Raw genomic sequence first — 21,593 nt, 5'->3', positions numbered from 1 at the left:
ACACACACACACACACACACACACACACACACACACACACACACACACACACACACACACACGCATCACATACTTGCAGCTCGACTGCGGAGAATTGCGCAGCGAGAGCCGCTCCTCGTCAACAGACAGCGACAGCACAGATGATGGGATGTGCCGTCACACTGCCGTACTCGTTGTTGAATTTGTTGAATATGTTGTTATGCTGTTGTAGGTGTTGCTCGAGTTGATATGTCTTTAGTGTTGGCACTGCCAACAAGCCAAGAGTTGCGAATAACCGACCACCTAACATGTTCCTGTCTTTGAGAATGAACGACAAGCTTGAGCATCAATTCATGACTTCAAACGCTGCCTGTGTGTGTGTGTGTGAGTGTGTGTGTGTGAGTGAGTGTGTGTGTGTGTGTGTGTGTGGACTGTGGTGACTTTGCGACTTTTTCTTTGTGCTGTCGCTGTTGCTGTTGCTCGTTTCGTTTGTTGGCCAGTGTTACTGCAGCGTTTGTTATTCCTGTGTTATGTTATCGTGACTCGCTGTGTACACACGCGCACGGGGCATTCCACAACATCAAACCTAGGTCGAAAAGACACTACCCAATACAACCATGCTTCTGACACAACATTACAACACAATGCCACGCACAGACATACACACAACACACACACACACACACACACACACACACACACACACACCGAAACTGCAAGCAAGCACAGCAGCTAGCCGCGTTGGCGTTGATTGCACTCAGCGTCTACTGTTGTTGACGACCTCTCACCGACTGCAGGAGCTGCGTGTACATGTGCACCGCTGTCTCTCCGCTGCTGACCTGTGCCGCCAGCCGAGACTCTTGCTCACGATGTGACAGCTGCACCTGGTAGCAGTGAGTGAGTGAGTGAGTGAGTGAGTGAGTGAGTGAGTGAGTGAGTGAGTGAGTGAGTGAGTGAGTGAGTGAGTGAGTGAGTGAGTGAGTGAGTGAGTGAATGAGTGCGTGAGTGAGTGAGTGAGTGAGTGAGTGAGCGTTTTGAACAAGCCAGCAGCAAAGTCGAGAGCATGTCCACCACACACACACACACACACACATGCGCATGTGCATACATCTGGCGGTGTTCTGTCGGCATATCCATCTCGCTGCATTGAAGTTCGCAGCTGTTGTAACCGCTTGGCGTCCTTCGCCTGTTGGCACATGGGTTCAGGGAGTGAATAAGCGACAGCACAAGGGGGTGTGCATGTGAGCTGTTGCAATGCGCAAGCATGATCCGCGTTCAGTCATCGCCACCCTCATGCAGCTCACACACATATACACACACACAAGTGCACGCATGCAAACGCATACACACTTACACACCATCTTCTTGTTGAGTTGGGCAATTTCTTTGTTGATGGCACCTTCCGAGGGCAGCGCATACAGTTCAACAAACACCTGATGCAGGTGATGCAGGTGATGCAGGGAGGAGAGGGAGCGCGCACGTGTGAATTGAAGGTCGTGGCACAGTGGTGGTGACGGCGGTGGTGTGGTATAGCGACAGCGGATGGTTGAACGAATCAAAACCAGCCTGCTCTGCTGCGTGCGGATCACTGTCACGTGTGCGTCTCAACAGCTTCTCCTCAGCACACAACACAACGCAACACAACACAACACGACACAACAACACAACACAACGCACGCACACATACACGTACACACAATCACCTTGTGGCGCGGACTGGTGGTTGGCAACGCGAGTGCAGTTGACGGAATGTCATTGGAAGACACAAACGAGACGTCGCGAATGGTGCACAGCGACCTGCGCGTGGCGCGACGAGGAAGAGCAAGGGGAGTGGAGACGAATGAAGTGAGTTGAGCGAGAGAATGAGCAAAGGAGGGAAGGAGCAAGGGGTCACGAGGGAGTGAGTGAGCGAAGCAAGGGCTGCGACGTGAGAGTGTTGGGCAACATCGTCGCATGCAGTCATCAGCATCAAGAGTGTGCACTGACAGGAGAACGTGACGGTAGTGCTGCCAGTCTGTGGTGTCGGCCGGATCTGTACAGACGATCAGCGCACGCGGCTGAAGAACAACAAAACAAAACATGCACACGCAGACGGGTGTGGTGAGGCAAAGCAAATGGCAACGGAAGCCATCGCATTGAGCAATGCAGATTCACAGCACGTCACGCGTCGCCAACTGCACACTTGCTGCTTACCCGCTGGGCGGCCGGCCCCTGGTAGCGCTGCACGAGTGGACAGCTGCGCACAGACGAGACGAGCGCCAACACATCGTCGACCTCACGCACCACCGCACCATCGGATGATGATGATGACGATGGTGATGATGATGGTGATGATGATGACGTTGATGATGATGATGATGCAGGGGTGTCATCACGTGGTGGTTGCACGAATGGCCCGAAGATCAAGTGGTCTGGGTCATCCTCGTGCCTGTGGTGTGCGTGTGTGAATGCGTTCAGGTGAGAGGTGTGTGCACATATGCGCACACATATGTGTGTGTGTGCTTGTGAGCTTGACAACAGACTCAGACAACCTCCCCAAGTTCTCTCTAACTACCTCTCCCTCAACGCACCAACACACCGCGCACCTTGGCAGCTGTGTGTAGAGCTCCTGTGCGATGTGTGGCATGATCGGGGCGAGCAGGGTGAGTGCGCAGCGTGCGGTGTGCACAAGCGTGGACAGCGTCGCGTCGTGCTGCTCAGACATAGATGCGTCACTCAGCACTGCTTTGGTCTGAATGGCGGCGACGGGAGAAGGTGGAGGTGTGATGTGACGTGATGTGATGTGATGGGAGGGAGATGTGACGTGGGATGGGATGGATGGTGTGTGTGTGTGTGGGTGGGGGGGGGGAAGAGTTTGCAGTGTGGGATGGCGGGATTGGGTGGAGATGTGGTGGTGAGAATCATGTATGGGAGGAAGTCAGCAGCGGGCAGGTTGTGGTGATGGTGTTCATCATGCCTTGAAGAGTTGCACGAACAGAATAAAGTGCGTGCTGACATACCCATTCGAGGTAGACGTCACAGTAGGATTTGATCCAAAAGTCGTGCAGTGCTGTTGTCACGGCAGCAAAGTCAAACGTCCTGCATATGTGTGCATGTGTTTGTGTGAGTGTGCGCGCGTGTGTGAGTGTGTGTGGGTATATGTGTGTGCGTGTGTGTGGGTGCATGTGTGCGTGTGTGTGTGATTTATGAGCAGCGACCAAAGGCACTACCATGGACAAAACACGAAACTCAAACCCCGACAACGAGGAAAGCAACAACATGACTACTTGCAGTCGTTGCGTGGCGTCGGTACCTGAAACCCGCGTCCACGACACGGGCGGTGGCGTGCAGCTGCTGCACAATCCAAACATTCATGCGGTGATGGCGATTGGGTGCAGACGGCGTACTGCTCTGACTGGTGCTGGTGCTGTTGTCGTCGTTGTCGTGGTGTGTGAGGCAGGCGGACGGGTCTGCTGAGAGACGAGAAGCAAACCGCTTTTCGTCTAGCGTTGGCAAAAGGGGGCAAAGCGGTGCGAGTGAAAAACGGTGTAAGATGGAGACATTGGCTGGCACGTGCCATGAAACACCCCAGGCACTTGCACCAAAGACCCACCGCCTGCTGGTAGTTTGCTGTTCACATATCCGACGGCGTTCCACAACTTGTTGCACAGCGACTTGGCGGCAACCACCCGGTTGATGTTCAAGTTGATGTCTCGGCCTGAAGGCAAAGTGTTTGGTTGTGAGCGAATGAGAGAGAGAGAGTGTGTGTGAGTATGTGTGTGTGTGTGTGAGAGAGAGTGTGTGAGTATGTGTGCGTGTGAGTATGTGTGTGAGTATGTGTGCGTGTGAGTATGTGTGTGAGTATGTGTGTAAGTATGTGTGAATGAGTATGCGTATGTGTGTCAGCTTGCGTGCAAGAAACGCACACAGATATGCGTTTTGCTCACCTTGAGTTGTGTATGCGCAGAGGGCGAATCTGAGCGCATCTGCGCCACATGATGGAATGCCCTTTGGGAACTCCTTCTCGATGTTTGCCTGCAGGCAACCATGGACCGACACGAAGCGATGAAGGGAAGGGCGACGTGAGACGTTCAGGACAAGGAACGCAAGTGAGCACCGCACAGAGAGAAGGGAACAGAGAGGGAGAGGGAGAGAGAGAGAGAGTGTGTGTGTGTGTGTGTGCGTGTGCGTGTGTGGAGACAGCGTACTGTGGCCTCCTTGAGTTCGCGCGCGTCCAGATTGCCCTTGTGCAGTTTTGCAATCATTTCTTCCTTCGTGATGCCTTCAGGTGATGATCAGTGTGTGTGTGTGTGCGTGCGTGCGCATATGCGTGCGTGTGTGAGTACGTGCGCGTGAGGGATAGAGAGACAGATACGCGCGCGCAGAGACACACACACACACACACACACACAGCGAGGGCGCTACCATAGACGACGTCCAGAGGGTCGATGACGTTTCCGAGACTCTTGGACATCTTGCGGCCTTTCGCGTCGCGCACCATCGCATGCAGCACCACCTGCAGTGCAGCAGCAGGCGGGTGACAGTGGTGGTGTGCACACGTCAACGTGAAATGCACGAAGAGAGGGAAGAAGCAAAGAAACAACCAACCAACCAACCAACCAACCAACCAACCAACCAACCAACCAACCAACCAACCAACCAACCAACCAACCAACCAACCAACCAACCAACCAACCAACCAAACAAACAAACAAGCAAACAAACAAACAAACAAACAACCGCACGAAACAAGCAAGCAAGCATGCAAGCAAACAAACAACCAACCTCTTTGAAGGGGAGGGTGTCTGTGAGTTCCAGGCCAAGCATGACCATGCGGGCAACCCAGAAGAAGAGGATGTCGTGTCCGGTTTCAAGGACGTTGGTTGGGTAGTGGGATCGAAAGTCCTCCGTGCTCGTGTCGGGCCATCCAAACGCAGCAAACGGGTACAGCGCTGCACACGCACGTGTGTTTGAGGAGGGAAAAGGAGGGAAGGCATCAGCTGGAGGTGCGAGCTGCAGTTGCGACACCCACACGCCATGGTCTCTCAGACACGCACGCACACAAGACAAGCAACCGCCACATGAGTCAAAAAAAAAACCACTGCACCATCAACCACTATAACCCGCAACATGAATCACAGACTCTAACAGCCACCAATCACCGACCTGACGAGAACCACGTGTCCAGCACATCTTCATCTTGCACCACCACCAGTCCATCATCATCATCATCGTCGTCGTCGTTGTCGTCGTCGGTGGTGCTGATGCCAAAGTGCCGTGCGGCGCGTTGTCGAGCGGCGTTCTCATCGCACGCAGCAACCCAGCTGGTGGTGGTGGTGGTGGTGGGGAGACAGTGAGTCAGATGTGTGACAGACACGCGTGGGTATGTGCGCAAATGTGTGGAAGTGTACGTGTACGGATGAGTGCGTGTGTCCATGTGTGTATCCGTGACGTGTGCAGGCATGTCGGGCAAAGCAGCAAAGGCATGAACTCACGTGCTGTCGCCCTGTGGGATTTGCCGAAGAGTCCATGAAGAAGCGAGGAATGTAGACAATAGCAACACGTACAGCGAGTGAAATGCCGTGAGTTTGTCGCCATAGTGCATACGGATGCCATACAGTTTCCCACACCAGCACAACATACCCAACACACACACAGACACACAGACACACACACACCACACAGACACAGACACAGACACACACACACACACACACATACAAACTCTCGCTCGTTCTGCACTCCCTGTCTCACTCAAACACACACAGACACACGCAGACACACACACACACACTCACAAACAGGCGTATTGGATTGGCCGACCTTCCACGTTGCGTGGTATGCGGGGATGCGGTGTCCCCACCACAGCTGGCGTGAAATGCACCAGGGGCGAATGGAGGACAGCCACCGCTCAAAGCTCTCGCCCATCCGTGCAGGATGGAACTGAAGATTTCCGGACCGATATTCCGACAACGCTTTCTGTTGTGTGAGTGAGTGAGTGAGTGAGTGAGTGAGTGAGTGAGTGAGTGAGTGAGTGAGTGAGTGAGTGAGTGAGTGAGTGAGTGAGTGAGTTTGTGTGTGTGTGTGTGTGTGTGAGTGAGTGAGTGTTTGCGTGAGTGAGTGTTTGCGTGAGTGAGTGTTTGTGTGAGTGTTTGTGTGTGTGTGTGTGCGTGTGTATGTGTGCGTTTGAGTAAAACAACGCGCGTGTTCGCGCCACATGTGCGGTAAGTGATCCCTGCTCGCACAATGCCATGCCCCAATGAACCGCCCGCTATTCTCCACTCTCCGCCCCTTCCAACCATCCCCTCTTCATCTCTGCCGTCGCGCGCATCTGACCTCGGCCATGTTGGTGCAGTCGAGGAACCACTGCGGACACACGAGCGGCTCAATGACATCTCCGCTCCGGCTGCACACCGGCACGGTCTGAGGATGACGAAGGGTGGGTGGGTGGGGGGGGGGAGGCAGTGGTGGATGATGTGGTGAACGAGGGGTGACTGGTTTGGAGCAGGAGCAGCGATCATGATAGTCAGACGCCTTGTACGCATACGAGGCAGTCACAGATACACACACAGACACACAGACACACACAGACACACAGACACAGACACACACACACACACACACACACACACCGTCTTGTGGTCGCGTGTTTGCCTCAAGTGTCCGCTCTCCTCCAGCGCCTTCAGGACTGTTATTCGCGCATCGAATCGGTGCTGCCCGTGGATGGACGGCAGTTCCGGACAGTCCATGTGCCCGCTCTTGTCCATCACCTACGAGGATGTGTTGTGTGTGTGTGTGTGTGTGTGTGTGTGTACGTGAGTTGTGCGTGTGTATGTGCGTGTACGTGTGTGTATGTGCGTGTACGTGTGTGCATGAGTGAGTGAGTGTGTGTGTGTGTATGAGTGTGTGTGTGCACTGATGCGACCCAAGCGGAATTCCTGTTTGCAAAACGGGATCAACATCAACGCTCACATGTACACGCGCCACCAGGAGCAGCGGACCTGAATGGAGGGGAGGTTGTGTCGCAGGCCCGCTTCGTGGTCGTTTGGATCGTGCGCTGATGGAGCAAAGGCGAGTATTGCGTGCAGGCACACGCACACGCGGTGAGAACACATGCACACGGTGCCGCAGCGCTTCAGTACACTCTCGCACTTACGCAGACACACACACACACACACACACACACACACACACACACGCATGCGCAGTGTCTGGCTGCACACCCCCGCAACCTGGCGTGATCTTGACGGCGCCCGTGCCGAGCGCGGGATCGACGAGGAGCGAGTCCGTGATGACGGGAACAGCAGCGCCTGGTGGGGGCGATGGTATGATGATGCGATGGCATGATGGCAGTGATGAGAAGGTGGTCGACGAACGTAAAGTGGGGGAGAAAACACACACGTAAATAAATGAATACACATAATACAGGCGTTCGCACAAAGACACAGGCACACACACACACACACACACACACACACACACACACACACACACACACACACACACACACACCTGTGAGCGGGTGGCGGAGGTGCCTGTTGTGGAGATGAACGTATCTTGGGTCGTCTGGATGGACGGCAACAGCAACGTCGCCAGGCATCGTCTCCGGTCGCGTCGTGCTCACAACCACACCCTACACACACCAGCACCAGCAGCAGCCATGGCGGCGCAGTGAGGTAGCGGTGTGCGTGTGTGTGTGTGTGTGTGTGTGTGTGTGTGTGTGTGTGTGTGTGTGTGTGTGTGTGTGTGTGTGTGTGTGTGTGTGTGTGTGCGTGTGTGTGTGTGTGTGTGTGTGCCCGTATCTGCAGCTCGCCAATAGCCAGTGAGTGTGCGTGTGTTGCCTCCCCTCCTTACCCCACGAGCTAATTACCAGCACGGCATCCGCGCACCTGCTCGCCTGTTGGGTCATCGGCGAGGGGGAAGAACACGTCGTACATCTGTCCAACAACAACAGGGCGGTTGTATCCGGGAACGGTTATGGACGTGCGACCCTCCACAGGGAGCGAGTCAACCTGTGAGCAGCGATACCAGGGCCGCAGCGGCATTAAGTCGTTTGAAAGGGGGGGGGGGAGGAGGAGCAATGGTACGTGCACGTGAGAGTGATCACTGCTTAATGTATATGGGGGAGTGGGGAATCAAGAGATGTGTTGTGACGCAAACAACGCAACGGAGCAAACACACACACACACACACACATAAGCACACACACACAAGCACACACACACACACACACACACACAAGCACGTGCACACCTCCATGTCTGAGATGGCGGACTGCAGGGTGCATGACCAGTTGATGCAGTGGTTCCGCCGCTGGATGAGGCCACGGTCAAACAGGCGCACAAACGCCGTCTTGGTGGCACGCGTAAACTGGCGAGCAGACCGGTAAACATGGTGGGGTGGGGAGGGGGTAGAGGCAGCACACGAGGCGTGAGAGTTGCAAGAGAAGTGAGAGAGGAGTTGGGTGCACGAGAAGCCAATCAGGAGACAGGCATGTGGCATTGGCCATGAGCATTCACTGCAAGCGTGTGCAAGAGCACATGAACAACACCATATGCACACAGCTCTTCAGGTGCAAGCATAACACGCACGTGTATCCCAACACAAGCACCCAGCACACAAGGCTGCGCCACCTTGTCATCCAGGGTGAAGACCATCCTTGACCAGTCCAATGACGCGCCCATGCGATGCACCTGTTTGAAGAAATGAGCACGTGCCAGAAGGTGAGGGAGGAAGCGGGTGTGCAGAAACACGACTCGCGATACCGGCGACAACATTGCCAAGCCGTGCGCGTGACAGCACGGCACCACGTGCCTGCTCAAGGATGTCGTGAGCCCTGTCCTCCTTCCACTGCCACACGCGACCCAAGAACGCGTCCCGGCCCAGGTCGTGGCGCGTCAGCCCTTCCTGCTTGTGGACCTGCTTCTCCACGACCGTCTGCGTTGCAATGCCTGCCAGTAGTGCAGTCAAGTGTCAGTGCGGAGTTCAGGGCAGAAGAGGGCAGAGAGCTAAGAGCCAGAAGAGAGGGCAAGGCAGAGGCAGCCACATCAAGCCACAACGTACACATATGTACGCACATGCACGCATTTGCATGCACACATGCACACATGCACACCTGCGTGATCCACGCCAGGCACCCATGTGGTCTCGAGGCCCCGCATGCGCGACCACCTTGCAAGCGCATCCTGCACAGCGATGGTCAGCGCATGGCCAAGGTGCAGACTTCCTGTCACGTTCGGTGGGGGGAACATCATGACGAAGCGATTATCAACCTCCGCTGCCGAATCACGGTGGCCATGCCTGCTGCTGATGCTGCAGTCGTCGTCGTTGTTGTTGTTGTTGTTGATGCTGCTGCTGCTGCTGTTGTTGTTGTTGTTGTAATGGCTGCTGTCGATGCTGGGTGCCTTGGTCGTTGAAGCAGCAGCAGCAGCAGCAGCAGCAGCATCAGAGGGTGTAACACCATCAGTGGCAGCAGCGGCAGCAGTGGCGGCGATACTCTTCTCCACTGCTTGCCAGTGGCTCTCCACCTTCAGCACATCCAGTGCGCCACGCTGCTGCGCCCGCGAGCGAAGCGCAACAGTCCTCAACATCGCCTCGGGACTTAATTCAGTAGATACACGAAATGACTGACTTCAGTATTGAGGTGCGTACGATACAAACAGGCCACCATCCTTTATTTAGGCTTGTCCTCTTGCTGCGCGTTGCGGTGTGAAATGATGTGCGTGTGGTATTGGATGGGGGGGGGGGGGGGGGGGAAGGTGTAAACAAACGCACACAGCCAACCATCGTGCCAGTGTTCCGAAGCCATCCAACTCCTCCTCTCGTTTGCATGGCGCCACGGAGCAAGGCCCTCTCTTTTTCAAAGGCGCGTGGTAGTCCCTTTACTCGGTCAAAATGTTTCTCGCAAAGCAAAACAACAACGACAACTGCTACATACTTGCAAAGCAGCATCATCTGTCCCGCGCAACGCATCAGTGCGCTTTGTTCCATGCAACGCAGTCTTCGTATCGAACCAGTGATCCTCCAAAGATGTCCAATGCACTGAAAAAAAAATGGTGATTGTGGTGTTGGTCATGATGATCATTGTCAAGATGCAGATGAGGATGAAAGTGAGGAGGCAAGTCAAACGCACACGCACACATACGCACACGCAGAGCGTGGTTACCTCACTCATTGGACACAAAAGCAGCTCACCTCCCAAACGTGAGATCAACTTGTCCATCGCTCAGCGCTGCCACCTGTGGTGAAGTGTGTGTGTGTGTGTGTGTGTGTGTGTGTGTGTGTGTGTGTGTGTGTGTGTGTGTGGTGTGATGAGCGCTCAGCCGAAGGAAACAGACAACCAAACAGGACGACAGGCACATGGCTGCCCAGAATGGCCATCCCAGTTCACTGCAACTCCCGCTTAGAGGTTCAAATACAGAGACACAATGTCACAAACAAAGACACACATACACACGCATACACACATGCATACTCTGTCAAGGTCAGCCACGTCCTTGGCACCGCCTGCATAGGTGCATGGTATTGGTGACCATTTGCCAAGGCACGCAACGAGCTCCTACAGCGCAAGTTAACAAGCAATGTGTCATGTACGTTGGCATGGTGGTGCGTCACATCACAAAAAGATGAAAGGCAATCACACGAACACTACAGAAGTGGACGCGCACGTACAGGTCGAGAGAGACAGACAGAGAGACAGACAGAGAGACAGACAGACACACACACACACACACATACACACACACACCAGCACACCTCATCGATGCCTTGGCAGAGGCCCTCCACGTCTGCTGCGTGCACGAGAAATTCGCAGCAGTACTGCGACAGCCGGTGCAGCGTGGCTTCATCCACCTGAAGGTCTGTGACCACTTGCCACCGCTTGATGGCTGCAGGGGTGGTGTGCCAGGCGCGCGCGCACACACGAGCGAGCGAGTGAGTGAGTACCAGCACATGGAGACCAACCCAACAATGATATGTACAAAATGGTCTTGAAAGGCGCAGTGACAAGACCAAGCATTTTAACGAACACACAAAAACACAGATACGCCCTCACACACACACACACACACTCTCTCTCTCACTCTCACTCTCATACACAGACACACACAGACACACACAGACACACAGACACACACACACACACACACACAAACAGACGCACACAAACATGTATACGCACTCACACACGCTGCGTACGCACCGACAAACCAGCCAGCCTCTCCTGCTTTCTTGCGGCAGCTGAGATCAAACACGAGACGGTCCCTGCCGACGCGGTCGCACAATGCCCTTGCACGCTCCTCTGAGAAGCAACCGTCCTCAAATAACCAGCTCGTCACAATCAACTGCAACAACAAGCGCAGTGGGCAGAAGTCAGCACGGCACAGCGCTTGCGTTGCGAGACACGCGGGGGAGGGGTGTGTGGAACTTGCACATGACAGGCAGGGAGGTAGGCAAACGAACGTGGATGGAAATGGACACACACACACAAACACACACAGACACACACGTACACACACACACACACACACACACACACACACGACACACACACACACACACACACACACACACACACACACACACACACACACACACACACACACACACACACACACACACACACACACACACACACATGTCAACCTTGTCTGCGCCGGCTTGCAGCCACTGCTCAGCGTTGTCGATGGTGATACCGCCACCAACTTGCAGTCCTTGAGGCCACGTCTCAAGCGCAAGCTTAGCTGCTTCTTCGTTGTTGGGGCCAAGCATGATCACATGTGCACCACTTAGTCCATCCTAGAAACGCCAGGAGGCATCAACAGCAACAGTTCACGTGTTGTGTGAGCAGGGCATGGGCGAGGAACGGTTACAAACGTGTGCACATGGTTTCCTCTCCATCGCACCGTGACGATAATTGGAAGGTACCTGCTTGTAGAGCCGTGCAAAGTGGTCTGCTGTTTGTGTAGCCACAAAGTTGGTGACGGCGCTCCCGTCATCCTTGAGCGTCGCGCCCACAATCTGCTTCACCTGGCTTGTTCGTGCGTGTGTTTGTTTGTTTGTTTGTTTGTATGTGTGTGTGCAGGTTTGCGAAGATATGGTGATGAGCCGGAACGGTTCCAAGGAGTTGACTGACAGACAGACAGACAGATAGACAGACACACACACACACACACACACACACACACACACACACACAGACAGACACACACACACATACACACAGACACACAGACACACACAGACACACATACACACGCACCTGACCACTGTGCAGGTCGATGCATGGGCGGAACTTTGTCATCTTCAAACTCAAGTTGGGAAAAATCGCTACATTTTCCAACACTTTTCAGCACCGACACGGAACGTGCTCACACACCTTGTACAAAACGATGAGCGACAACGACACAGACACACGTGCAGAGCAGACACAGCCTGCGCAGCCGCAGTCGTCGCTGCAGATGAAGCCGGAGGCACTGCCCGCTGCGTTTCGAGCGTTCTTGAGAGACAACGACATTGATGAGGACGCGTACACAGCGGCATTCGAACATCTGGATCTGCGGTACATTCGGTGCGTCCAGCCGATCGTTGTGTGATGTTTGTGCTTGTCTGTTGTGATGGTGATGGGTTTTCCCTGTGGGTTCAGGAGCAGCGTTGACGAGGGTCCGACTTGCTTCGCATGTGCTACAGGCTATCCAAGCGTGTGCAACTGAAAGAGGAAGAACTTGGCGCAGAGTTTCCTGGCATCCGTCCGGTTCCTTGGTGTCCCGGGTTCTATGCTATGCCGCACACAGCCAAGCTGGCATCTTCAGCGTTGTACACCAACGGCCATGTCTATGGTACGTTTTCACCCATACAGTCATTTTCGCTTAACTTCAACTGTACACGCTTGAGCACACACAGGTGCACAAGCTGTTGCACGCACTCACACACCGACATCAACGCCATGCGATTCAGGAATGGATGTGAGCTCAGGCGCTGCCGTGACGGCCCTGCAGATTCAACCGGGAGACCACTGTCTCGACCTCTGCTGCGCACCTGGCGCCAAGCTGGTAAGCGCATGCATGTGTGTATGTGTGTATGTATGTGTATGTGTGTTTGTGTGTGTATGTGTGTTTGTGTGTGTATGTGTGTGTGTGTGTGTCACTGCTATTGAGAGTGGATCTCACGTGCAGCATGCATCTGTGAAGTTTGCCCACGACTGCTAAACTCACACGGGCCCACATTTCCGGTAGTGCATGATGAGCGACCTGAGTGGTGAGGAAGGATCTGTCACGGGTGTCGACGTCAGCAGGTATGTGCGTGTGCGTGTGCGTGTGCGTGTGCGTGTGCGTGTGCGTGTGCGTGTGCGTGTGTGTGCTTGTGCGCAATGGCCGATGCCGCTTCGCTTTGTCCCCCTCCTTTACTGCGCACACGTTGAATTTATTCTCACCGCCTCTTTCCCCGTCACTTCTCTCTCTCCGCGATGGGCAGGGAGCGGCTGGCAGCATGCCGTACACTTCTCCTCAAGTACAAGCACGATAATGTGCGCCTGTATCTGGCTGACGGGCGTTCGTTCAGCACAAGCGCGCCCGCGCCACCGCAGCCTTGCTCGTGCCATTGCAGACTTGATGTGAACGGCAGCGATGGTGACAGGCACGGATCCGACGACGCCACGAGAGATCGCGCTCAACAGCAGCAGGAACAACAGGAACAGCAGCAACAACAACACGAACAACCACTGCAACAGCATGGGCACCCTCGTCCTGGTCGACGCAAGATTCCCAAACGCGACAGAATGCATTTTGTCAACGGCATGTTTTATTGCGCAAGACCGCTGCTGGAGCGCTATCGACTTGATCGGCCGGCCCAGGCGGTGGGCGGTGGCTGCACGTGTCACACGCACAGTCGCCTGTATGACAAGGTGCGCTTGCACATGTTTGTGTGTGTGTGTGTGTGTGTGTGTGTGTGTGTGTGTGTGTGTGTGTGTGTGTGTGTGTGTATGTGTGTGTGTGCGCACCCTTGCGTGTGAACAACTCATTGCTAATATTGCCCCATCACTTTACTGTGCAGGTGATGGTTGACGCTGAGTGCACACATGATGGGTCAATCAAGGTATGATTGCATGTTCATTCAGTGCCATCGCGTGTCCATCAAATTGCTCAGTTGAACTTGCCTCATACGCATTCACACACACATATTCACACACATCCACACACATATTCACACGCACACACGCACACACACACACATTCACACACATACAAGCACATCATCAAATACAACGAGTGGGGCTGGGACACGTTTGAGCGGCGGTTCTTTGATCCACATCGGATAGAAACGCTCGAGGCATTACAGCGGCAGCTGCTGACCACAGGCTTTTCTCTCCTCGTACGTGACGCTCTCATGTGTTGCATTCAGCTGTGTGTGCGTGTGTGTGTGCGTGTGCGTGTGTTGTTTGCTGTGGTGCACAGGCACGTGCCTGCGCGTGTACAAGTGGTGAACGACTTGCAACTGCCCGTTTTCACCATGGCGTCTTCTTCTGCATTGAAACAGAGACCGGGCGGGCGCCTCGTGTACAGCACCTGCAGTTTTGCAAAGAGGTGGAGTGCATGACATGCGCACTCGCAAGCACGCTTTCCTCATTTGTACATTGATGTGTTCTGAACAAGTGTTGGTGCACTTGCTTGGATTTTGTGCTGCGTATTTGTGTTGTGTGTGTTTGTTCATGTCGTCACATCACGACTGTCATACCACTCTTCTTCCCGCGCTCATATCAACACCGATATCTCTTCTGCCGTTCTTCGTACGCGTGCTTCCACCGTTGCCTGCAGGCAAAACGAGAGCATCATTTCGTGGTTCCTCGACGCAACGCCAACGGCGCGTCTCCTACCCGCTGATCTCCCGTCCTCAACGCCGCACACACATCCACGTGAACAGCGGCTCAAACACTGCATCAAGGTACTCGCACCTGCAATGTGTTTCGTGTGAGTGCGAAAGTGTGTGTATGTTTCGTGTGTGTGTGTGTGTGTGTGTGCGTATGCTTCGTATGTGTGTGTGTGTGTGTGTCTGAATGTCGCTCGTCAAGAACGAGGTGTTTGGACGTCTTTTCATCAATTGCCTCGCACTGCTCTCCTCCACCACCATCGTCACCATCAATCAGTTTAACCCAAAGGTGTCTGGCACGAGTGGGCTCTTCGTTGCTGTCATCACCAAGACGGAGGCATCCAGACAACAGGCTGACGTGGCAACCGACTAACTCAAACGGTACTCATCGACACACACACACACACAATCTTTGTCTGTCTGTCTGTCTGTCTGTCTGTCTGTCTGTCTGTCTGTCTGTCTGTCTGCGTCTCTCTCTCTCTCTCTCTCTCTCTCTCTCTCTCTCTCTCTCTTGTGGGGTACGTGTGCGTGATTCGCCTTGTAGGCTCGCCCATCGTGTTTAAACAATGAAAACGCGCGTGTAACAAATGCGATTTCAAACGCCACAACAGTGTTGATCATACCAGGCGTGACAACTATACACACACAGACACCCACAGACACCCACCCACACACACACACACACACACAGACACACACACAGACAGGCACAGGCGGACGACACACACACACACACACACACACACACACACACACACACACAACACTATTTGGGTGCTAGTTGACGGCGATATCGTGTTCGCGGAGGAAGGCCTCATATTCCGGACGGTCGCTCGGTTTCAAGAACGCGCGCAGCCCTGGCAGTTACGGCAATGGGCAGTGGGTGGTTGACATTTGGTAGATGGTTGGTGGTTGATGATTGAAGGTGGGAGTTGATGATTGGTAAGTGGTTCATGGTTGATGAGACATGGCGTGGGACGCGAAAGGAGGTGTTGGTTTGGCCATACAATCAAACATGGCACGCAACTGCAACGAAACCCTCCACAGCAATAGAGGTGACCCACCTGGAAGGTGGTGGTATCTCGAAGGGCCAAAGAGATCCAGCAGCTGCCGCGTGAAGTCAGCAAAGTCGCGCTGGAGGGTGCGTGCGTGTGTACAGGGGTGGGGCGATGGTTTGCAGGGTGGGGCGATGGTTTGCAGCGGGGGGGGGGGAGGTGAGACTGAGAACCCGTCCAGCAAGAGCAAGATAGCAAGCAAGTGACGCAGCGGCCTGTTGCAGCAGCAACTCATGCAGATAAGCGACTAGCCGGGCAACCGACCGTTGATCGGTATGTGCGAAGGAGCTTCACGAATTTCGCCATCTCTGTGGTGGTGAAGACGGGCTGCAGGGACTGCATGTACTGCTTCACCTCGCCGCTCGCAGTCGCCTCCTGATGGACGGACACATGAGCGCAGGAGGAGTCGGGTTGAGGCAGACGGACGTCGATAGATACAGACATGCAGATACACAGGCACAGACGGACAGACACAAAGGCACACACACACACAGGCACAGACATGCAGATACACAGGCACAGACGGACAGACACAGACAGACACACACACACACACAGACACACACAGACACACACACACACGTGTGTAAAACAATCCCTCCCCACACAAGCGGTGGTGTACCCTCTCTTTGCGTCGTTGCTCCTTTGGCGAAGAGCCACTCGCCCCCTGCTGTGCACCCGTCATGCCACCACCGGGCGCCAACGGCGCTGGCACTGACGGTGGTGGCGGCGGCGGCGGCGGTGATGATGCGGTCATGTCAAGCGTTCGCGCGGCAGTTGCGTCACCGTCGTCATCTGTGCTGACGCTCATCCCACGGAGGGGGCGTGTCTGGCGCCGATCGCCCTCGCTAAACGCGTTTACTTTCATGAAGGACGCGCGTTGCGCCGGGTTGTAGCGTGGGGCAGGAGGCGGCTCTTGCTGCAGGTGTGCACGCGTGTCGTGTCCGTGGCGTTTGGACGGGATGGGGGGGGGTGGTTCCCCAGGTGGTGGTTGGCGTGAGGTGCGCAGCAACACGAGAGCAACGTGGGCGATTGAGTGCCTGGCCAACGGCAATGGCAGCGGCCAATCATGTCGACCACCAGTGCCACACATGGCACATGACACACATGACAATACACATCACGTGACATTGCAGCACATCACGCAGGGCTGGCGCACCTCTTCACCAAAGAGCCCAAAGACGGACAGTCGCGCCCGCGATGCGCCTGAGGAGCGAAAAAACACAGCAGTGGTTGGTCACCCGAATGCGGTGTGTGTGTGTGTGTGTGTGTGTGTGTGTGTGTGTGTGTGTGTGTGTGTGTGTGTGCATGGGAATGGACTCAAATCAACGTCGTCTGGGGCATGAGCAGCTGCAACATCCCAAAAAGACAACGCGTCTCATCCAATCATCACACATCACACGAAACCATCCACCGCCACATGCAACCACCACACAGCGCCACCACCTTGCGTATCCATGAGTGCCTGGCTGGGGCGGGTGCGCGCGCGGTCGGGACTCGTTGGCGTCTTGGGCCGTCGTCGCGATATCCGTCGCCGCAGCTGCACATGATCAACACCACCCATGCCACCACCATCACCCTCATCATAAGTGTCATTAGCTTCGTCATCGCTCATTGTCCTGTGCCTCAACTCCGCCACCTCCCTCTGCTGCTGCATAAGCTGCTGCTGCTGCTGCTGTTGGCGTATGCGTTGCTGCTCCTCGCGTCTCTCCCTCTCCGCTCGTCGTTTCGCCGCGCGAACACGTTGCGCCTCCTCAGCCCGCCGCTGCAGTGGTGTTCACGTGTGTGTGTGTGTGTGTGTGTGTGTGTGTGTGTGTGTGTGTGTGTGTGTGTGTGTGTGTGTGTGTGTGTGTGTGTGTTCGTGTGTGTGTGTGTGTGTTCGTGTGTGTGTGCGTGTGTGTGTGTTAGAGTGGACAGGATAGGATGACAATGGCAGGCGACCAACGCACACATGCCATTACAAAGGTAAGCAACGCAGCCACGCCAGGCGAACGCATGCACACGTCACGCGCCAGCCATGTCAACCGTACCCGCTGCATCTGTTCCTCAATGGTGAGCCGGCCCTCAATTCCAGCAGCAATGTTGTCCTCCAGTGATGCCAACACGGCCTGACATGACGCAATAATTTGATCATTGAGACACGTGTGTGGGTAGGGGGTGACTCGAGTGCCTTGCAACCTCAGGCGTCTTGGAGGTCGCAAACCGGTGGTCAACAAAGGAAAGCGGAGAGGGAGAGGGAGAGGGAGAGGGAGAGGAAGGGCAGGAAGACGAAGAGAGGCTGGGACAAATTCACATATGCACACACACACACACACACACACACACACACACACACAATAGCACCATGCACACAAGCACACACACACACACAACAGCACCATGCACACAAGCACACACACACACACAACAGCACCATGCACACAAGCACACCTCTGTGTAGAGGTGTTGGATAGCGTTATCGAAGGTCTCGACAATGTGCACAGCGAGCTCGGCGGTGGGGAGCAGGAAGACATGACACACCGCGTGCGACCCTTCGCGCACCACAAGCAACACATAGAAGTTCGGGTTGTCGTCTGCGGGAGGGGGGGAGGAGGTGTTTGGAGAAGGGAGGAGGTAGGTGGTGAATGAGGGGCGCAGCAAGCATGCAGGCGCGCGTGAGACAGTGATATGTACACACACACACACACACACACACACACACACACACACACACACACACACACACACACACATACACACGCACACACACACACGCACACACGCACACACACACCGACGAATGTGAGGCTGTATGCGTCTGTGATGGGATAACGCTTGGTGGACTCGTCTGTGCGCGGGTTGTGCTGGTCGAGCTTGAAGAAGTCGGGATCGTCGCCAACGTCGAGGTCTGATATTGGGGGGGGGGATGGAAGTTGAAGGTTGGATGGAGTGATCGATTGGTATTGCGTTGTTGTTGTTGTTGTTGTTGTTGTTGTTGTTGTTGTTGTTGTTGTTGTTGTTGTTGTTGTTGTTGTTGTTGTTGTTGTTGTTGTTGTTGTTGTTGTTGTTGCTGTTGTTGTTGTTGTTGTTCTCGCGATGTGGATGTGTTGGTGCGAATCAGCGCACGCGGCGTGCACACTCTACCACCCACCACACATCAAATGACTCACGTGACAGGGACATGGCGATGAACTTGTGCGGTCCACTTCGCCGGCGGAGATCGCGGTTTCGCATCGCGTCATCCAGCACCTCAAGCAGCGCCTCCTGATCCTGTGCGTGCGTGTGTGCGTGTGTGTGTGTGTGTGTGCGTGTGTGTGTGTGTGTGTGTGTGTGTATTGGGAGGGGGTTGAGAAGCGTGTACTTGTAGCAAAGGGAACGGTGTGTAGGACGTTGGTGGTGACGACACGCTCTCATACAGACACACACGCACACATCCACACACGCACACATATACACACACTCGTCTCTTCGCTTTGCCTCTCAGGCAAGGTCAGTGTGGACGCACGTCGTGTGCTGGCCAGGTGTCGGTGACGGGCAGTCGTCCGAGGCACTGTAGGCGAGCAGCACGACGGTCACAGGTGAGGCACAGATGATGAACCGGCAATCAGGGGGACAGACAAACAGACACATAGACAGACAGATAGACACACACACACACAGACACACAGACAGACAGACAGACAGACAGACAGACACAGACACAGACACAGACACAAGACACAAGACACACACACACACACACACACACACACACACACACACAACGCGAAGCACCTTGAGGCCGAAGAAGCGGATGGGGCTGCCCTGTGTAAACGCGTCGCGCTGTGCCTGCCATGGGTTGCATTTGGCCTTGAGGCAGCTTGAGCACACGTTGAAGTTGTTCGGGATGGCGGTGAGCGCCGACTGAAACAGCCCGCGCCTCGCAACGTAGCGCTCGTCATTGTCATCTTGGACGGCATCCGGAGGCTTCTGGTAGAACCCACAGACTGTTGGGAGGGGGTGTAAGAGAGGGGAGGAGGGTTCAGTGGGCGATGTTGAGGAGCGACGCGTGGGTTTGCGCATTGAGGTCAACATCACGCAATCGATGGCATAATGTACGGACAGACAGAAGCAGAGAGAAAGAGAGGTAGAGACAGCGAGACAGAGAGCGAGACAGACAGACAGACAGACAGACAGACAGACAGACAGACAGACAGACAGACAGACCGACAGACAGACCGACAGACAGACAGACAGACAGACCGACAGACGGACGGACGGACAGACACACACACACACAGACACACACACACACAGACACACAAACAGACACACAGACGCACGTACTTCCGCAGGCCCAGTCGTAGGCGGTGGGCATGGCCGTGACTGGAATCGGGTATGCTGGATGCGCAAACAGCACCTTCCCTGCATTCTTGCCAAGCAGCGCTGCATGGAGGTGCATCATTGCCAACTGTGAGTTGCACAACAAGGTAAGGCAACACAACCCCACACCTCCTGAACGACCTTCCACACTCCTCACCATGTCCCATGATGCCCAAACTCACGCAGTTCATCGCGGTCAAAGGCGTTCGTTTGCACGACGCGATTCCCGCGCATGTCGCTGGCCTGCATCCGCGGCCGCACGCGGCGGTACCCGGTCGCCATCGCCAAACAAGCACAAGCGCAAGGTCACGGAGGCAAGGCTGTGTGTTGTGTGGGTGTGGCCGTTGTTGTATTGGGTGGTGTTGTTGTGTGAGGAGAGGGGGGAGGAGAGAGAAAAACACAAACAAGCGCAGCAACGACAACGATGATGCAGACCAGTGACATCGAAGGTGGTGGTGGTGGTGGGTTGAAGGTGTTGCGGCAGTGTGTTTCCAACTTGCAGGCGCGTGAGCAGACGTCTGGCTGCACCTTCATCACCATCACACCTTCCAAGGCGTAAGCAATAAGCAAGGGAAGATGGGGCGACGTGATGTTATGTGTGCGACCTCGCTCGTGCTGCACATGCTGTCCTCAGTGGTGTGTGTGTGCGTGTGCATGTGCATGTGCATGTTCACTGTGTTGCTCGCTTCGCTGTGCAGGTCCTCGTCACAGTACACGCTTCAATTTCAACGAGCAGGCCAGCCATGTGCTTGTAAGTGGTATACGTTGCGCTGGCACTGCCAGTGTCGGAGGGTGTGTCTGAGCGCGCGCGCGCGTGTGTGTGTGTATGTATGTAAGTTCTTGTCCGCCTGCCTACCTGCCTGCCTGCCTGCCTGCCTGCCTGACTGCGTGTCCACCTGCGTCTGCGAAGCTCACGCCATCTTCGACATGCAGGGACAATCATCATGGGCAGTGGATCGCAGAGCATTCCCGACATATGCTTTCCTTCCTTTGAGCAGAGCTTTGAGCCAAGCATCGACGCGCTCCTGGTACGTGCGTTTGTGTGAGTGTGAGTGGGGGTGTGAGGTTGTGTGAGGTTGTGTGAGGTTGTGTGGGGTTGTGTGGGGTTGTGTGAGGTTGTGGAGTTAGCTGTGCCTTTGTGGGATTCACCACCACCCCTTCCACCACTGCACACACCAACGAAGCCTGTCTTGGACGCGTGGGACGGCTCCACAACGTCGTACACAGACTTCTTTGCCATCGTGCTCAAGGTGGGTGCACATGCTTACACGACGACAAGGCACTGCATCATGCTCATTGACAGGTCGTGTCCCTCACATACATCCACACACACACACACACACACACACACACACACACATACACACACGCACACAC

General features: G+C 54.9%; 5 protein-coding genes across 5 annotated transcripts in view; 2 read left to right on the top strand and 3 right to left on the bottom strand.

Moving 5' to 3' along the window:
- Window positions 1-743: 743 nt before the first annotated feature.
- Window positions 744-9,548, bottom strand: PTSG_06611 (valyl-tRNA synthetase; the record flags this gene model as incomplete). The annotated part of the gene is made up of 26 exons (XM_004991941.1): window positions 744-863; window positions 1,088-1,165; window positions 1,338-1,412; window positions 1,683-1,776; window positions 1,966-2,036; window positions 2,173-2,407; window positions 2,565-2,710; window positions 2,979-3,057; window positions 3,272-3,367; window positions 3,568-3,676; window positions 3,906-3,993; window positions 4,167-4,229; window positions 4,370-4,474; window positions 4,744-4,910; window positions 5,125-5,282; window positions 5,753-5,937; window positions 6,295-6,381; window positions 6,591-6,728; window positions 6,960-7,015; window positions 7,191-7,268; window positions 7,471-7,591; window positions 7,848-7,970; window positions 8,212-8,328; window positions 8,592-8,651; window positions 8,761-8,909; window positions 9,074-9,548. 26 exons carry the CDS (start codon window positions 9,546-9,548, stop codon window positions 744-746), a joined length of 3,273 nt encoding a protein of 1,090 aa, XP_004991998.1.
- A 262-nt stretch (window positions 9,549-9,810) lies between these two features.
- Window positions 9,811-12,272, bottom strand: PTSG_06610 (5-proFAR isomerase His6). The gene is made up of 8 exons (XM_004991940.1): window positions 12,218-12,272; window positions 11,884-11,985; window positions 11,602-11,754; window positions 11,159-11,300; window positions 10,714-10,844; window positions 10,433-10,516; window positions 10,153-10,196; window positions 9,811-9,999 (listed from the first exon to the last, which is right to left on the bottom strand). The coding sequence occupies exons 1-8, from the start codon at window positions 12,257-12,259 to the stop codon at window positions 9,930-9,932; spliced, it is 768 nt and encodes a 255-aa protein (XP_004991997.1). The 5' UTR covers window positions 12,260-12,272; the 3' UTR covers window positions 9,811-9,929.
- A 27-nt stretch (window positions 12,273-12,299) lies between these two features.
- PTSG_06609 (uncharacterized protein) lies at window positions 12,300-15,240 on the top strand. Its single transcript, XM_004991939.1, has 10 exons — window positions 12,300-12,526; window positions 12,646-12,794; window positions 12,913-13,007; window positions 13,191-13,249; window positions 13,429-13,858; window positions 14,008-14,049; window positions 14,203-14,325; window positions 14,491-14,537; window positions 14,769-14,895; window positions 15,098-15,240. The coding sequence occupies exons 1-10, from the start codon at window positions 12,348-12,350 to the stop codon at window positions 15,191-15,193; spliced, it is 1,347 nt and encodes a 448-aa protein (XP_004991996.1). The 5' UTR covers window positions 12,300-12,347; the 3' UTR covers window positions 15,194-15,240.
- A 357-nt stretch (window positions 15,241-15,597) lies between these two features.
- On the bottom strand, window positions 15,598-20,498 carry PTSG_06608 (uncharacterized protein; the record flags this gene model as incomplete). The annotated part of the gene is made up of 14 exons (XM_004991938.1): window positions 15,598-15,677; window positions 15,885-15,954; window positions 16,140-16,250; window positions 16,498-16,794; window positions 17,035-17,081; window positions 17,319-17,640; window positions 17,906-17,983; window positions 18,306-18,448; window positions 18,649-18,762; window positions 19,025-19,124; window positions 19,360-19,404; window positions 19,629-19,840; window positions 20,181-20,279; window positions 20,399-20,498. The coding sequence occupies 14 exons, from the start codon at window positions 20,496-20,498 to the stop codon at window positions 15,598-15,600; spliced, it is 1,818 nt and encodes a 605-aa protein (XP_004991995.1).
- Window positions 20,459-21,593, top strand: part of PTSG_06607 (uncharacterized protein) — a gene marked incomplete at its 3' end in the record, with an annotated part of 2,938 nt that continues 1,803 nt past the window's right edge. Inside the window, exons 1-4 of the mRNA XM_004991937.1 lie at window positions 20,459-20,771; window positions 20,915-20,967; window positions 21,150-21,244; window positions 21,401-21,466. Of these exons, the coding sequence (XP_004991994.1) occupies window positions 20,641-20,771; window positions 20,915-20,967; window positions 21,150-21,244; window positions 21,401-21,466 (345 nt within the window). The 5' untranslated portion in view covers window positions 20,459-20,640. The remainder of the gene's footprint in view (window positions 20,772-20,914; window positions 20,968-21,149; window positions 21,245-21,400; window positions 21,467-21,593) is intronic.

The sequence above is a fragment of the Salpingoeca rosetta genome, assembly GCF_000188695.1.
Source record: "Salpingoeca rosetta unplaced genomic scaffold supercont1.18, whole genome shotgun sequence".
NCBI classification, from domain to species: Eukaryota; class Choanoflagellata; order Craspedida; family Salpingoecidae; genus Salpingoeca; species Salpingoeca rosetta.
Note: the sequence above shows the minus strand (reverse complement) of the source record. Positions and strands in the feature narration are given on the sequence as shown.

What these genes read in the sequence shown, in the direction of transcription:
- PTSG_06610 (XM_004991940.1), bottom strand. Translation starts at nt 12,259, where the DNA reads ATGACAAAGTTCCGCCCATGCATCGACCTGCACAGTGGTCAG. An exon ending in TTGCACGGCTCTACAAGCAG is followed by an intron (nt 11,755 to 11,883) that starts GTACCTTCCAAT and finishes TGGCGTTTCTAG; the next exon opens with GATGGACTAAGTGGTGCACA. An exon ending in TGCAAGCCGGCGCAGACAAG is followed by an intron (nt 11,301 to 11,601) that starts GTTGACATGTGT and finishes TTGTTGTTGCAG; the next exon opens with TTGATTGTGACGAGCTGGTT.
- PTSG_06609 (XM_004991939.1), top strand. Translation starts at nt 12,348, where the DNA reads ATGAGCGACAACGACACAGACACACGTGCAGAGCAGACACAGCCTGCG. An exon ending in CTGGATCTGCGGTACATTCG is followed by an intron (nt 12,527 to 12,645) that starts GTGCGTCCAGCC and finishes CATGTGCTACAG; the next exon opens with GCTATCCAAGCGTGTGCAAC. An exon ending in GGCTCAAACACTGCATCAAG is followed by an intron (nt 14,896 to 15,097) that starts GTACTCGCACCT and finishes ACCATCAATCAG; the next exon opens with TTTAACCCAAAGGTGTCTGG.